This window comes from Chaetodon trifascialis, chromosome 17, assembly GCF_039877785.1.
Source record: "Chaetodon trifascialis isolate fChaTrf1 chromosome 17, fChaTrf1.hap1, whole genome shotgun sequence".
In the NCBI taxonomy this organism is placed as follows: domain Eukaryota; kingdom Metazoa; phylum Chordata; class Actinopteri; order Chaetodontiformes; family Chaetodontidae; genus Chaetodon; species Chaetodon trifascialis.
This window is the reverse complement of record NC_092072.1, coordinates 16,296,630-16,313,600: the sequence shown is the minus strand read 5'-3', so window position 1 is coordinate 16,313,600 and position 16,971 is coordinate 16,296,630. Positions and strand designations below refer to the sequence as shown.

Sequence of the window (16,971 nt, the reverse complement as noted above, 5' to 3'; positions counted from 1 at the left end):
CTGTCTCTCCAGGTTCACTGGCCCCAACCTCCCCTCACCCATCATTAGCAGCAAGAATTGGCTTCGGCTGCATTTTACCTCTGATGGCAACCACAAGTTGAGAGGTTTCAGCGCCCAGTACCAAGGTAAGATAAAGAGAGCTTTGAATATTCTAAAAGGACGATCATTAATGATTTAACGCTATCACATCAAAGTCTCAGCTATCTTGTGTGCCAGGCTCAATTTTGTACAGAAGGATGAGCAAATATTTGCTGCGTGGTATTTGATTTAAAGATGGTGACCCACTGAACTTTTCTCTCGTGCCAAAATCAGAAGATAGTTTCCACTTACACGCAGGAAATAGCAAAAATTGCTAAAGTTGCTAGCAACCCTGAAATGAACAACACTGGCACTCCCCAGAGGACGAACTCCACACACCATCCATGCGCTTTCCTGATGGAAAACGGAATATGTCTCATAAACTGAGAGGCTGATGATAATATGATCTGAGACTGCACGTTCTTGCTCCTAAGGGGATGAAGTGTGAGCGACCTTAATGACACCCTGCCGCCTTTTATTGTGTGCCATTGTCAAGACAAACTCCAATAACTTAACTCCAATAAAGGAAAAACAAACCAAAAAACAGCTTGATAGACTGACGTCATTCATCCCGCCTTGTTTGCACACACACTAACATCTGCAGACAAAACCCTGTCTCTCCTGTGCGTTCATTTCCCATCCCATTACTGTTCGAGGTTCAGGGGTCAGCTTTGAGAGGGGATGAGTAGAGAAAAATGATTAGTTCACACAAAAAGGTGATCTCTAAGGATCTCACCTCCAGCCGTCCGCTAGACATTTCAGTGATGATGGCACGAGAGAAATAAGACCAAGGGATGAAGAATATGGAAAAAGAAAAGGCAGTTTACAGGTTAACTGTTAGATAAACATGTTTAGAAGACCCGCATGACAGTTCCCACGATTCCACAGCAGCGGCATGTTGGAGTATTGAAATGACTGTTGATTGAATATCGTCTTTGGCTCTATTTATTTCATTTTCTTCTTCAATTTCCTTCTTTTTACCTGGCGCACCCCAAAAAAACGTGGACAGAATAGCCTCGTTTTCTTGCTAGAAACCTGATAATACTTTTTAAATCAGAGTAACAAATCAGAAATGAACATCTTGAGTGTAGTTTTTCTTCCAGACACACAATAAACATACTTTTGACACATGACTCAGATTAGCTGTGAATTACTATGCAGCTGAAACCAAGCAAATGATACAAATCCCATTTGTGCAAAACAAGTAAAGTTCCATTGTCAGGAACCGTTAAAATAATTAAATAGGCCGAGCGTTAAGGGATGCGCAGACAATGCTGATGGTGTTTTTGAAATTAATGAATAAATATGCATTTAGATGAGGCTCTGACTTTGCTATGGCAGTTTTGTTTTTCTTATTTTCTCGGCAATTATTAACAAATTCAATAATTTAAACCTGATCTTGTTATTGTATAGAAATGAGTGGTTTTGCTCCTCATACCTCGTACCCTGCTTTCTAATCCTAAATCTCTAATAATAATGTTATTCCCTGCACCCTTATATCCATACAATTGCATAGAAATTGTACATTCTTCTTCTCTGTAAACCAAATGTATAACTTTAATAGACATACACTAAACATGTTTGTGTTGTAGACAAATATGAGGGTCTCACATGTCTCCCTGATCTGTTTTCCTCCACAGTGAAGAAGATGACTGAACTCAAGTCTCGAGGTGTGAAGATGCTGCCCAGCAAAGACAACCACCACAAGATATCAGTGTGTAAGTTCCAAACCATAACTGTCATTGGACTTTTCCAACTAAACTGCTCTGAAATGAATAGTTTCACTTCCTCAGTGCAACGAGATGGCAAAATGGCTTTTTCTCCTTATGCGTCTTGGGTGAAAATGGTCAGATATCAGATGTCCACTTTCCACCAGTGCAACTTATTTTTCTCACAGCGCTGCAGACTGACGCCAGTGGCTATCATGGCATGAGTCCTCAGTGCTGTTCAGGGTGTAAGCATTTTGCTCATGGGTAAGCAGCAGGTATAGCTGCAGTAGGAGCTGACCTTTCTACTTCACTGCACAAAATTACTTAAACAAGTGACTAAAGGCTCAGTGAGACAAAACACAGCTCACACAGTGACAGACCTGTGAAATCCACCAGTCTTTAAGCAGAACAGCTACTGTCTGCACAAATTGTACATCTGTGTATTGGAGAAGATGCCAGACAGTCCTTTTCAACCATCTCAACCCTTGTTCAAGGTCATAAAAAAGTTTTTTTTTAACTTCTCGACCAGAGAGCAGGGTGAATGCTGGCTGTTGCAAGAGGCACAGACACAAAGGACACACAGTCTGCACTAGATGCACTTCTTATAGCAAATGGACAGCAGTAATTGCATCGGCTTCTCTTTTCGCTACAGCGGCCTTCCTTGCCCTTGTTCTCTGTCACCCTTAGTCTGAGTTCACTGTTCATTATTCTTTCAAGCTTTATTTAAACATCTGTAACATTAACAGCTTGACAGCCATGAGTCACCTGAATGGAGAGGCACAGAGATGGATGTGGAAGGGTTTAAGAACAACCTGTTGAACAAAAAAAGAAGTGCATTATGGTAATCCTGCCTCAAGGCCATTTACAATTCATTTTATCCACTTCTACCTCCCACTTTTATCTTAGCTTTCAATCCTTATGTCTCAGAAAAATCACCTTCTTCTTTCATTTGCTTTGCTTTAATGCATTTTATTTTCTTCCTGCCTCCTTCCACTTTACATTTCCCTGTCACCTTTTTTTTTCCGTTCTAAATTATTTGACTGTCACTCCTGATGGAAAGACAGGCATATTACAAGAAATGTTTTTTGAAGTGAAAATAATAAAGCTCATTACTTAGATTTTTTTCTGTATAAATGCAGAAATGTTTCAGCATGATGTATCCCCAAAAATCTGTTGCTGTTTAGTTCTTCGTATCTAAATCAGTGTTTTCCCAATATTCCACACAACTGAATTGCCATACTGGATCGCTGTCACCACATTAGTGGTTGCTACAATAATCAAATATTGATTTTGCATTTCATTCTCAAAAAATAATTCTATTGGACGTGAGTAAGCCTCAGTCACATACACATCCATTTTCCTGCCTTTTTATTCGTTACCTCTGATGACACCAGTGAGCCTTGTTTTAAATTCCTTGCTGGCTCGCTTCAAACTGGGACCCTCGTCTATGAGCATGTGTCACATCACTTTGGCCCTGCAGACCTTTGGTCCCTCTCAGTCAGTCAGATGGGATCTCCTGGTTGGCTGAGTTTATTTTACCCCCTTCTGGCACTTTAACTGTTTTTCACCCAGTGACATGACTGAATAGCACCAAGGATTATGCAAAATGTTAAGCAGAGGAAACAATGGAGGTGTATGCCGGAGTAGATGTGTACAAAGCTAGTACAGTGCAAACATCAACCATCAGCCTTTTTATCTTTCCATTTGCCCTGTAATGATAAAGCGGCATGGAGTGACCACTGGCCACCAGAGGGCAGAAAGTAAACAGCGTAATACTCTGAAAAATGAGTCGTAATATACTTTATCTGCATTTTGCGTTGACTTTGGAAACGTTTGTAAAGACTTCCACAGAGACATCCAGCTAAATTTTAGTAATTTCCTGCCACCTGTTTAATGGAAGTCCAGTATTTCCTCTTTCTGTATTTGGGTTGTGGTTAGAGGACTGACTATTCACACTTACATGTTCATATGTATGAACAATTTCCTAAATGCAGCAAAACAGACTATTTTCAGAATAAACAAATTTGTTCAGACTTAAACAGTCTGTACATTCTTCATCTTTTTCTCTGTCTTTTTTCCATCAGTGTCTCAGATGGGCGTAGCGCAGGGACACAACATGTGTCCTGACCCAGGGATCCCGGATCGAGGAAAAAGAAAAGGCTCAGACTTCAGGTAAAAACAAGCGGAAAATGATTTCCAGAGCACTTTAGTGCTGAGTGTACTTGAGTAGATGAAAGATTGCCGAGCAAGAACATGCTGATTGCCGTAATGTGAATGATAGAAAATAAGAGAAAAGATGGTTGTGAGGTTTCTAAGACCTCACTTGCCTGAGGTGACGACCCTATTTGGCTGTATCCGCCATAAAACTTGCTTGAGCTATACAGTATATATGTACATGGGTTGTAAAAGACAAGGCAAGGTGTTTTCTTTCTGTACTTCGTGGCAGCTATTGCATTAATTTTATGATGTGACTTTTGTCACAAGTCTTCAAATAAGTAGCTTGAACCTTCAACACAAGGCTTTCAGTTTTCTAATTTAATTGTCAAGGCCTAATTAAGTTATGTAAGTGGTACGAGAGTGCTCTTTGACAGTTTGCTGTTAAGACTTTGTTCTGCATTTAATGTATTGTGTGAAAATTGAGCAATATCAGAATGCTAATTCTGCTTCCAGTGTTCCTTTGAATTGTTATTTTTAATTTGGTTTTTAGATGTTTCAAATTTACTTTTTTAATAATGGAACAACCTTCATTAGTCCATTTTTTTTCTTTTTCTTTTGTAATCCAATGTTATCTATCTTGTAGTTAAGCTTTAATCAACCATGAGCTGACAGAAGACAGAGTGTTGGAATTTCGGGAGGCTACTGGTTGCTATAAGAAAATCGTGGACTACATCTTGCCATGTGCTCAAGCATACACTGCATTGCCCAATGTCATGCCCCAGAAAGTCACTGCATCCAAACTAGATGGAGAAATGTGCATACTCAAACAAATACCTTACCATGTGAGCCAATGCACACTAATAGGCTGCCTCTGTGGGATGGGGATATTACCAGTGGGGATTATTGAGTTTCATTCCTGTCAGAGCTATTGTCTCTATCAGTGTTCAACTGTAACACAGACAAATGGGTAACATCCGTCTCCCACAATGCAGCAGGTTGGGGAATCACAGTCAGTAAGTCTAAGAAAATATATGTATTTCTTCCCCAGCAAACATATTTTCTTCCTTTCTCTTACCTCGTTTGTACTCCCACTGCTAAACTGTGTCTTTTGCAGCAGGTCTTTGTAATGCTGATGCATTTTTCCCCGTATGTTATTTAACTGCAGGCGAGGAGCCACGGTGCATTTCTCCTGTGACGAAGGTTATGAACTGCAGGGCTCAAAGAGCATCAGTTGTCTCAGAGTGACAGACAGCTACGTAGGCTGGAGCGACGATCGGCCCATCTGCAGAGGTAAAGACTGACGTGTGGGTTGTTCATCTGCACAAGTGTGCAATAGAGGTGGTCCCAGTGTGACCTCCGCTTATATTTTCAGACTCAGGTGCCCTGATGTTGATGTGTTTTCCTGCAAGCGTGCTGTCATTTTGTGTGGGTTGCCCAGTCTATTTTCTTCACTGTTTCATTACATCAGTATTCACTGTTTTATTGTGACTGGACTGACTTTGACCTTTGGCCAGCATTCTTTTGCTTCCTGCTGTTTAGCCATGCTGACATAGTGCTGCCCATCAGTCATGTCTTCCTCACTTCTGACCGTTTTGTGACAGGCAGGAAGAGCGGCCAGGCTCCCTGTACAGTGTTCCTGATGCTCATGTGCTGCTCAGTTTCAGTTTTCAGCCTCAGTGAACTGAATTAATCAGAGCAGATTGATGGTGGATTTGATTGGGAGTATAATCGGTTCAATTGATGCGTGTCTAATTTGTGAAGTGTATTCCTTGAAGCAGGACAGAGTTTTTTTTTCTTAGACTTGGTGGTAGTGTTCGCTTAGGGCTTAAAAGTAAAAAATCCTAAAACCAATGCCCAGAAATTCCAGTTAATAAGACACGTTCAGCATATTGGTCTCTGCTTTAATATTTCAGTTTAGTAGTTAAAACTGCTACTATAGAAGATTGAGAACAATATATAAAGGCACTGTTTCCTGTTGGGGTTTTTGATTCTGAGCTCTGATTGTCACTTCCAATCTAAAAGCACTCAATATAGACAAAAAAAATAGCCAGATGAAGTGTTTTTGTGTGTTTGAACAGTCGAAGTCTTCATGTTTGTGGTGACTAATGTCAAGGTTTTCGCTGAAAAAGTTCTGAAAACACACCGTGATTGCATAGACTGTGACTGTTTGTGTGCTCTGCACCAAACGGCCCAACTGATCAGAAAACTATTAATTTAGGTTTAAACTGGCAGCTGTGGTGGTGTTTGATTATTTCTTTCATTAATTTGACAGCTCTAAATGCCTCGTAATTACTCCGATAAGGACCTGCGATTACAGGGAGTATTGAGTCTAAACATTTGAAGTAATTACGCCAAACAGTTCTCAACAATCCTCAGATTGAGATATTGACAAGTCACAACATCAGAAAGTGCATTAACAGAACAGTTTGAGAAGTTGTCTTTGAGGTGAGTGTCAGTGGCAGGGTAAGTATTGCTGGATTTGTACTAGCATGATCTGTTTGGGACTTTCATCCAAATAGATGAATAGGAGGATTTGTGATCCACATTTAGGAAAGATGTCAGCCATTTTGTACCACTTCCCCATTAGGGCCTCTGAACACCCTGATCTCTGACAGATTTGTCTAATGTAATCATCTGCAGCTTTTTATCCCCTCTAACATCACCTGTAGGTCATCGTTGTTACTCCACTTCGGTTAATGTGATCTTAAAATTCCAGCTTTCCACAAGCACCCCCGTTCTGTCTTTTGTCTTGGACTGATCCAATTGTGCCAAAATAAAATTACAGCACCAAGGAGAGGGGGGCATGGTCTCAGAAGGATTATGTGGGTGGGGGGTGGATTGTGCTTGGTTTCGTCTCGTTTGTACTGACACTTCTTTGAAGGAAAAAAAAAAAAAAAAAAAAGACAAAAAAGCAATTGAGCCTTTTTAGAGCTCAGGTCACATTATCACGTTCAGTTGGTGTTCATTTTTATTTTAAGAAACATTCAAAATTGACACAGCTACCACAATGGCAGGAAAATCGCCCTTTAAGAATATCTAATTCCATCATCCTCGCTTAACCTTTGCTACTGTGCCTTTGTTCTGCCTCAGTGATGATTAAACATCATCCAGGAATAATTGAAGATCTGTATCCTGAATTAGCATTAGTCATCATTAAATTGAACAGGACTATCATTAGCACAGGAGAAAACTTCATCTCTGGCTCCGAATTCATTCTTCTGAAGTAGAATTCATGGTTGCCTTTTCGTTCACACTTTGTTTCTGGTCTCACTGCGCTCCCGCCATTCTTCTTCGGCATGGACTTTTATTGCAGGACGGCCTGCTGCACTTCACTGTCTATCACAGAACACACAGAGTGGAGCATATCAGGCATGATGATCCCCATGATTAAAAAAAAAAAGAATAGCAGGGGATATGATAGCTTCAGTGGATTTCCTCACTGCTGTGTTATTTTCATTAAGGTCACCCTTTCTGTCAGCACAACTAAAATTAATTACTTTATTCTCCCCTCAACTTTGCCAAAGTTCCTTTTGCATTTTAATAGGGGTGATTTGGGCGGAGAGGGGTGGAGCATGGAGCTACAGAGTGGGGCTTGAACCACCCCAAGGACCTCTCATACATGTAACTCATTAAAATTTTGGTAGCTTGTTCAGATAGGCCCTTTCAAATGCTTTCAGGTTACCCCCCACCACCCCACCACCCCCATATGTACACACTCAATTCCCTTAAAGTCGAAGAATTCTGCTTTAATTTGAAGGGGTGTTCAACATTTCTGCCATGCAGGTACCCTCGGGCCTGGATGGAAAAATCACATTGTCCTTTAAAGCCAGGTGTGCAAACTGCCCACCTATTCCTTTCAATGAGAGTATCAAGGTGTGATTCTCAAGTGTGTTTTGTTTTTATAGCCATGATAAAGGTTCCCATACATAAGTTATACTTTGGCAGTACCCAACCCATTTGCAGATGATCATTAAGGCAGTCTGATTTTATCTACATTGTTTTATTGTTAGAATAAATTAACCTGACAGTATGTGCAGACCAAAGAAGTCCCCAGTTTAATAAAGACCTGTGGGAAAACTGTGATTTATGGGTTTGATTGAATCTTTCATTAGCCTCTTTTTCATGGTGCCACATTAAATTGTCCAGTATTTGGAGGGTGCACAGCAGCTGATTTTGTTTAGATGGCTCTTTGGTTCATAATTTGATAATGGTTTTAGAAAGTTATCACTGCCAAGCACTTGCTTGGCAATGATAACTTGTCCTCAACTTTATAAAACAATGCTGGCTGACAGGAAGTTAAAAAAATGCATTTTGAAAGGTTACACAGACAGTTCTGCTCATTAGGGTACTCTTTGGGATGCTGTTCATGTCGCTTGGTAAAGTTTGAGTTGAGAGTTTTGAACCCACGTATAGGGGTTTTTGAACTGAATACAGAAACATGCAAGTAAAATCAATTCGACAGTACAGAAATACAATTGCAGGTGAGAGTAGTAAGAAACCTCAACAGGTGGAGGTTGAGGTGGTTGAGGGATGTATTGGCTCAACTAGCAGCCAAGAAACATCATGACTCGTGGATTAAACATGCAACCTAGGAGTGAGCTTGACGGATACTTTGTCTTTCATGGTTTATAAAGGAGAACTTGTGTTTAAACTGTCACTGATCAAACGTTTTTCCTGTGTCTTCCCCTGCAGCACCAATGTGCGGAGGTCAGTTGAAAGGACCGAGTGGAGTCATCACGTCTCCAAATTACCCGGTCCAGTATGACAACAATGCTAACTGCACTTGGGTCATCACAGCCACAGACACATCTAAGGTAAAAGTCATTCAACATGGGATTTAAGCAGCAGCGCAGTACTAATTTAGCTTTGCTGCTGTAATCGCATGTTTCCAGCTGTGTGCTAAGTGAGGTGTTCAGCTGCCAGCCAACTGAAAAGCAGTGGACTGGTGTGTTTGCACCTGTCAGGGAGGAACTCCAGAGGAAGCGCTTCTCTGACACACATGACTCATTTTATACTTTTGATAATTGCTGGAGGACATTTGGGGGGCTGTTGAACACACCATGTGACAGAAGCTGTCTCATAGAGAAATGTGAGCGATAAGCACAATGAAAGAGGGGAGAAAGAACACTGGAACTGAGCCAACAGAAGACAAAGAGAGTTGTTAGAAACACCTGTGGTGAGGGAGAGAAGAAAGGAGTTGAAACGGACAGAAGAGTAATGGAGAGGTTTTGAGAGCATGCTCAGAGGATATCATGAAAGTGTCATAGCCACTCTGTTCAGGCCATTGACTTTGGAGTTGTGTTCAAGGCCACCCAGCTGCTTTCCTGCCAAATATCCTTCTCTGAACTCGAACAAAACGGTTTTACAAATCTGTCCTATTGCACTGCGCCGAGCGAAGGAGAGGCTATGTGAGGTGAGAGGCAAGGCAAGGGGGTAGTCAGACACAATGCGCACCCACCCAACCCCGCCCTTTTGCTTGCATGCGTATAAACACACACACACGCACACACAGACATCCTTGGGTATACCCGGCGGGCAGCCTGCTGAAACAGACAACAGTACTTTGGGCTGTCTCTCGCTCTGTGTCTGGTCCAGATGAAGATGGAGCGAGGCTGTTCTTTCTGTTTAGAGATGTAATGGGCTTCTATTCCTGCCTGCGCGCATCGGCCCAGCCAGAGGAGACGTTAGGTCAGGCAGGAGACTGAGACGGTAGCGCAAAGGGAGGCGGGTTGGATGTGACACAGCTCTTCTAGCCCTGAATGCAACCTTGTGACATGATGACTAATGTGGGTTCTTGTCAAGTGTTCAAGTGCTCCTTCATAATGTCCTGAGGGTACGGAATGCAGCTGTTTTTAGTTGACAATCTTTTAAGTGTTTTTCCGTCAGTGGCAGGGACACTGGTTGCTGTTGTAAAACAACCAAAATGTCAGACACGCCATCAGAGATTGCAAACAATATGAAGTATATATATATATATATGGTTGTTGTGTTTTTGTTTCATTTTTTTCCTTCTCTGTCTGTTCCTCCCCCTCTGAGCCTCACCTGTTGGCTGGCAGGTGGGGGATGAGTTCGTGGTAGGAAACTCTATTTATCGAGTGATCTGACCTATTTTGCCTACACACCATCCATCTCTTCTCTCCACCTTGGCAATTTTCATTAGGCACTGGGTTTAACATGGGACAGAATGCAATTTGCATTTATATAAGCTTTTTCATTAGGCCTGGCCCTCTCAGTCCTCTGAAAACATTAGGAATTTGGTGGAAATCAGTGGCAGCCAATTTAAAATAGCAGACAAAGACAGTCTTTGCTTTTTATTTGTACATATTTTAGTCTCCCATATTATCCAGCTTTTTTGTCTTTATCAACAATTTGCATAATCATAATCAAACCTTATTTGTTACTCTGTTTTTATTAGAGTTGCCCCTTCCTTCCCTCAGCTCAGCTACAGTTATTGTGTTCCTTACCTTGCTCCACTTTGTCTCCCTGCAGCATAGAAATGAGATGAAGTGAACAGGTCTGTTTTTTCCTCAGTGTTAAAATCCAATACATAAATCTTTTACAACTTTTGTGTCACCTTTATGATGCATATATTCACCTTGTGGACAACCTGGAGTCCCTTGCCACCCCTCCTGATGCACTAAAAGTCATTGTAAGTCTGGCTAAGTAGGCCACAAAGGCATCTGCAACCTGCTGATTTGATGAGCAAAGAATAAGGGTTGTGCAGACTGTCTGACAGGCAATCAGATATTTGATTAGTGGGAGAGGGTACATAATCACCAGACTGGATAATACAATATGATAATATGCACAAACAGTCTCAGTCACCTATACATCGAAAAGGATTCCAAGCTGATCATTGATGCAAAGTGGAGCCGTGATTGGATGAATGAAGACTCACGAAGGTGTGTGAGTGCTTACAAGAGAAACAACACATCCAAAGACAGGTGTTTTACATGCAATACACACAGCTGTTACATAGCAGGCATGAATGGAATCGTGCCAGACGCATGTTCAGAAGAGACTGATAGATGATAGATGGGTGCACAAAGGGATGGAAAGTCACAGATGGAAAGGGGTCTCTCCTCTGCACCCGATGTCAGGAGCATTCAAGCATCTGTCATTTACGGTTGTCCTGGCGATGTCTCCACCGTTGTCTAGGTGATCAAGCTGACATTTGAGGATTTTGACCTGGAGCGAGGATACGACACCCTGACAGTGGGAGACGGTGAGGTTGTGGGAGACCAGAAGACCATCTTCCACGTGTGAGTGACTCCTTCGACCTCCGTTTTTTGCCTTTAATCTTCCCTCTGTTCTCTGTAACTTCTCTTGACTCGCCATTGACTCGAGCAGTCATTTTGAATTTTTTGCTGCTCATCTTCCACGCAGTCATATTCTGTGTTTTGCTTTCTCTTTCCTCTTCACCTTTCTTCATTTTGGCACACATGCCTTTTCTCCTCCTTCACTTCCCAGCAGCAGCCCTCTCTCTTCCCTTTACCCTCCAGCCCTTGCTCTCCCTCTTGCACTGTTTCTCTTTCATTTCATCACCACCTGATGCAGCAGTGCATGAAAAATAGATGCCACACCACCTTGTCAATCATCACTCTTTTCAATGTTAAAAACAAGATCACAGCCATGTGGTGCAGGCATTGCGAACTGCATATTGATGCCCCCTAATGGAGTTTGTGCGAGCAGATGCTCCATAACAATTCACGGGATGTTGTTATTAATTGTGCTGAAATTTACCACCTTAATAAAGTTTTTATAGATCGATTTTTATGCGAGGCTGCCTCGCCTGGGTGGTAACTGGGAGGAGGTGGGAGATAAACAAGGGAGAGGTTTTGTGGAGGAGGGGTTTGTTGATGAGGGAAGTTCTTCCTCACTTTAATATTTTTGTTTACTCTCCTGCACAAACAGTGAAAATGACCTCATCTTATTCAGTTAGGGACTCCCTCTGTCCTAACAGACCTTTTTATGACATGAAAGTGAGCACTTCTGTCATTGACATTGCATGCACTCTTGCCCTCAAACAAACGAGAGCAATTTAGGACCAGAGAATATACTGCGGCTATCAGCACAGTGTAACTTAGGACTATATTTTTGGGAATCAGTGGTGCAGGCAAGCATGCACAGGGTGTAGGTAATTATTTTTTCGCAACTTTAGGGTCAGAGGCATGCAACCCTACTCCAGCACAGTCATAAATGTGGTGGCTAATAGGCAGTGAGTCACAGCCAATCAAATCCCCTCTCTTCCTTCACTTGAAAGACACTGGTCGCTGACAGCTTGATAATGGAAGAGAATTTGGTGTGAATGTGCCACAAATGTTAAAGATGTGAAAGTAGGGAGAGAGAAAGTTGAAAGAAAAACATTGGTTGTTATTCAGCTTAATGGTATTCTATTGGTCAATCAGGCAACATATCATTTGAATGGTTTGCCAAGCTTTTAGTTTTCTTAATGCGACCAGGACGACAAAAGGGAGTCATTCTCTAATATGTGGTGCACTCTGGTGCTTTTTCATTGCATATTACCTCTTTCCACAGACATACGCAGGGAACAAATTCACAGGAATCTCACCAGATTACCAAAAGGCTGCAGGAAAGGACAGCAGCACAGACCCAACCTAACCAGACATTAGCGCCGTACTACTCCCACCATCCTCCATGTGCCATCACTAAAATTAGAACCCTTAATCACTTACTCTGCAGCTACACACTTCCTAATTAGAGTTGGGTGGAATTACTATTCAAATAGGATTAAATTACTTCTGTGGCATTGACTGATGTTGCCTTCATTTTCCACTTTCTTGTCCCCAACTGTTTCGAATAAAAGGGTTAGGATTATAAAAAAAAAAAAAAAAAAGGCCTCTCAGACTGGAATTGCCTGCAACAGTTTTAGAACACTTTCCTTTGATGAGAAAAGTCAGATAGTTTAATATATAACTCCAGGTGTTGTTTTTGCTGCTTGCATTAAAGTTTTTTAATGATGCAGTGGAAACAAGGCCTTTGGCTATTAAAGTGACAGCAGATTCACTGCAGTAAGTGCACACTCTGCTTAGAATAATTGAAATAACTGATCCAGGTTTCACAATCGACACCTTGCAGTCATGCTATATGTAGCACAAGCGTGAAGTATATTAAAGGCAATCTCTGAAGACGTCCCTGTTTAAGAAGCCTGTCCTCTTCTCTCCTTTCTGTAGCCTCTCTGGTACCACCACTCCAGACCTTGTGGTTAGCACCAGTCACCAGATGTGGCTCAATTTCAAAACAGATGACACCAGTGGCTCCCTGGGCTTCAAGGTGTCCTATGAAGGTAAGGATGCTTCAAACGCTCTGGTTGTCAGTCGGCAGGATGACTGCTGGCTTGCCGGCTGCATTTTAAAAAAGTAACTCTTTCTTCTAACCTCACATAGAATTAAATGCCTTTTTTAGTCATTTGCCCTTGTGCGCCGTGACTCACTGCTCAAAGCTGACATCATGGGCTCTGACAGAACACATTTTGCTCCAGCTGACTCCGACATTATTGTCCTTCCTTCCCTGCATTCATCACCCGAGTTTTTAGTTTGAAAAACATCGGGGTCAGAGGTGCTGTATTTAAGGCTTTTGTAATGAAGCTCAACAGCTACATTACAAAGCCCTTAAATCAAGCACACTCAGCACGAAGAACACATACTGTGCCGAGACCATCAGTGAATGGAGCCCTGAGTTTCTGGTTCCATTGCAACTATGCAGAAATTATGCTTTCAGATAAATTATTTGTCAAGTTTAATGCCTTGAGCGCTAATGAGGCAGGACAATAAAGCCACTTTGGTAAAATAAATTGACCATGAGCCACCAATGCAGCAGATAGCTGCTAATTTGACCTATCATCCCAGTGTATACCTGTCTGTGTGTGTGTGCTCTGCTGTGTCTCTGTGTGTGTGGATGCACGTGTGTGAGCTTTAAAAAAAAGAAGATGGGCATTAATATGTGTATGTCCTTGCATGCATGTGTGAGGATGAGCGATAAAAGGTGTGTGCTCGTTAGTCTGTATGTGTGTGTTCTGTTTGTCTGTGTGTATGTGTGCGAGTATGGGGAATTTGCCAGAGCTGTTCTTGTAGATGAGTCTGCTGTTTGCCTCTCAGAAGCACAGCAAGTCTTCTCCCTTGCCCACAGATGCTTATTTTTCATCAGTAAAAATAACAGAGAAAGTGGAGCAGCATGCTGAACCAAAGTGTAATTAAAACAATGAGTTCTACTTAATGAAGGGGAAGAAATGCTTTGAACCACTTCACCTCCCAGATTGGAGCACCCAAAATCTAATTTGCATTCTCAATTACTTGTATTTTAAGCCCGATCATCAAGTGTAATTGCAAACGCGCTCATACAGTACACACACTCCCGTCTTGCTCATGCATTTGAGTGTGGGTTGCGTACTCCGCAGTGGCCTCAATCTTTCAGCTGAAATCGCAACCAAAATCGTTGTTAATGCACATGTGGGTCTTAACCTAAACACTGTCGTACTTTATACTGGCGCTGAGCAGGAATAGTTTGAGGCATTTGGATTATTTACACCTACATGCAGATTCGTGCACCTACAGGACACAGAGGTCATGAACAGGATTTTTAGAGCCTGTTCAGACTTCAGACTGTAGAGAATTTATCGCTAAAAGCTGAATGTGTTGTGCCATCTGTTGACAAAATTTAATGAGACTGGCAGTCACTGACAAGGTATGCTGGCACTTTTGATTTTTGCTTACAGTTACTGCTGTTTAAAATGGAAATAATAATAGAATGCAATCATTTGCAAATTGCAATTTGCATGTAGTTTATGAGTATATATCTAAAAGGATTAGCAAGTTATCACAGTCTGTTTCATTTACGTTTTAGTCAGCATCCCAACTTTTTTGGAAATGCGCTCGTAGACATATTAAGCTTTAATGTGATTGGTGGAAATGTGGAGCCTTTAAAGCCCATTGTCACATTTTATGCGATGTCGGGTTATACCAATAAACTTGACTATTAAAGTCCTTTTGTTGTTTTAGGCCTTAGGAGATTGCGTTGTACTTGTTGACAGTAATGTGAGTCTGAGTTCCATTACAATGCTTGGATTACGCCGGAATGTCAAACAGACAGGGACAACAAATATGCCATTACATCTCTTCCCTTATTCATGAGAATCAAATGCTCATTCACTCCTGCCTGCTGTCTTCTACACAACATACACAGAGGCACGCATACAGGCACAAATGCATACATGTACATAGACGTACACATGAAACACATGTGCACACTCACTTCAAAAGGCTTATTTACTACTTCACTTTTCCCTAAAGGTCTAGTTGCAGGGACCCATGAGGCTGACAGGGCTTACTTGACAAATGCCCTGCAGGGAGTTTGAGGTCTTCTGTGAGTCTCTTACAGTGACAAACAAATGGTTGTCTGGTTGTGTGTGTGCTTTATGCATTTGCATATGTCCGTATGGATTGTTGCGTCCGTCTTATAGCTTTCAGGTTCTTCCACATTCTGTTGGATCTTATACATTCCCTTTTTATAGTTTCTCTTTAATTCTCACTCAGACTCACCTCAGAATTTGTTTTCAGCATTCCCCCTTTTAAAGGTGACTTCCACATAAGATCAATGAGTTGTCTTGTGAATGAGGCTGCCTCAGGACAGCCATACATCCAAACAGCAGTGAGCTCTAAATATGTGTTCTAAATGATGATCATCATTAGGGCTGAGTATGGATTTATACCCAGCATCACCCCTGGTGCGGTTTAAAATCGTATTAGGCCCTGCCATCATTTCCTGGATGGATGAGCTTATTCGCTCTCTGTGTTCCCCCATCCGGATGCCTCGATAGGATGCCTCAGCATTCCCATCTGCAATCTGCAACGTGGAGAAGTAGAAAGAAGAGTGAGTAAAAGAAAGGGGATTGCATAAATCTTGCGATAATGAAATTGGCGTATGTGGTTTCAAGGAAGAAGGGTGGTCATGGAGGTGTGTGTGTGTGTGTGTGTGTGTGTGTGTGTGTGTGTGTGTGTGTGTGTGTGTGTGTGTGTGTGTGTGTGTGTGTTTGGGTGTATACCTGAAAGTGCCCACGTCAGCTACCCATGCAAGTGAGAACGTTTGTCACACAGTAAGGAGAGGGATACATTTGCAGTGGGAGGGAGGGGGAGAGAGAGAGGGAGAGAGGGAGACAGACGTTTGCATCAGTGAGTAACATTTTGGGAGGATAAAGAGACAGTAAAGACTACTTAGTGGCAAAGGAAATTATACTAAAAATAAATGCATGACGAGAAAATAGGAAAATCATGTTGATTTTAATGTCACGAAGTGTAGGAGCTCATCTTCTGGTCTTGTCAGCCCTAAATGAACTCTTCGCTGAGTCATTCATCGCTAACAGCCGCTCAGTTAGATCCATTCAGTCTTAGCTAAGGCACCAGACAGGGAGAATGTCTTTGATGCACAGTTTCAGCAAAGCTGAAAGGAGCTGCTGAAGTTATGACCAGACCCAAGACACTCTCCAGCTGGGGATGCATTACCTGACTGAGGTGACTGTTAAGGACATGTGCCCTTCACAGAAAGCACTTTCAGTGCTGAATAGCTCAAAGTACCTGGTTTGTCACTCATCTGGTTGAAACACAAGCTTTAAAGCTGCGCTGACTCAAAATAAGCAGAATACCTCAACATTTTTCTCTCTGTTGGTCAGATATTTCCTCCTCATTTTGCCTTAGGTCGTTTCTGAACCATTAAACAGAATTCGCTGCTGCACCTCTACCATGGCATACATCTGCTGATCTGGCACACATATTTTTTATTCATTAGAACTGGCTAAAGATTGAAAACAATAAATAAAAACATATATAAAGTAACAAAAACTAGATCTATTTCTAACAGAATTTGAATTTTTTCCTCTGTAATGTCAGTGTTTTAACATTCCTAACAAGCAGGATGCAAGAGTTAAATAAGATGTCATGTTTTTTTTGAATTCACTACGATTTAGACAAAGTAGTCCTACCTGGTTCAAGTCCAGGAAAGCAAAGCTAAACAA

The 16,971-nt window shown here is 41.7% G+C and overlaps 1 protein-coding gene across 2 annotated transcripts in view; it reads left to right on the top strand.

Moving 5' to 3' along the window:
- csmd2 (CUB and Sushi multiple domains 2) overlaps nucleotides 1-16,971 on the top strand; it is a 225,303-nt gene that overhangs the window by 109,176 nt on the left and 99,156 nt on the right. For both annotated transcript variants that reach the window (XM_070983997.1, XM_070983996.1), the window contains exons 6-12: nucleotides 13-125; nucleotides 1,719-1,796; nucleotides 3,872-3,959; nucleotides 5,110-5,234; nucleotides 8,637-8,758; nucleotides 11,103-11,206; nucleotides 13,139-13,251. In XM_070983997.1, coding sequence (XP_070840098.1) covers nucleotides 13-125; nucleotides 1,719-1,796; nucleotides 3,872-3,959; nucleotides 5,110-5,234; nucleotides 8,637-8,758; nucleotides 11,103-11,206; nucleotides 13,139-13,251 — 743 coding nt within the window. The remainder of the gene's footprint in view (nucleotides 1-12; nucleotides 126-1,718; nucleotides 1,797-3,871; nucleotides 3,960-5,109; nucleotides 5,235-8,636; nucleotides 8,759-11,102; nucleotides 11,207-13,138; nucleotides 13,252-16,971) is intronic.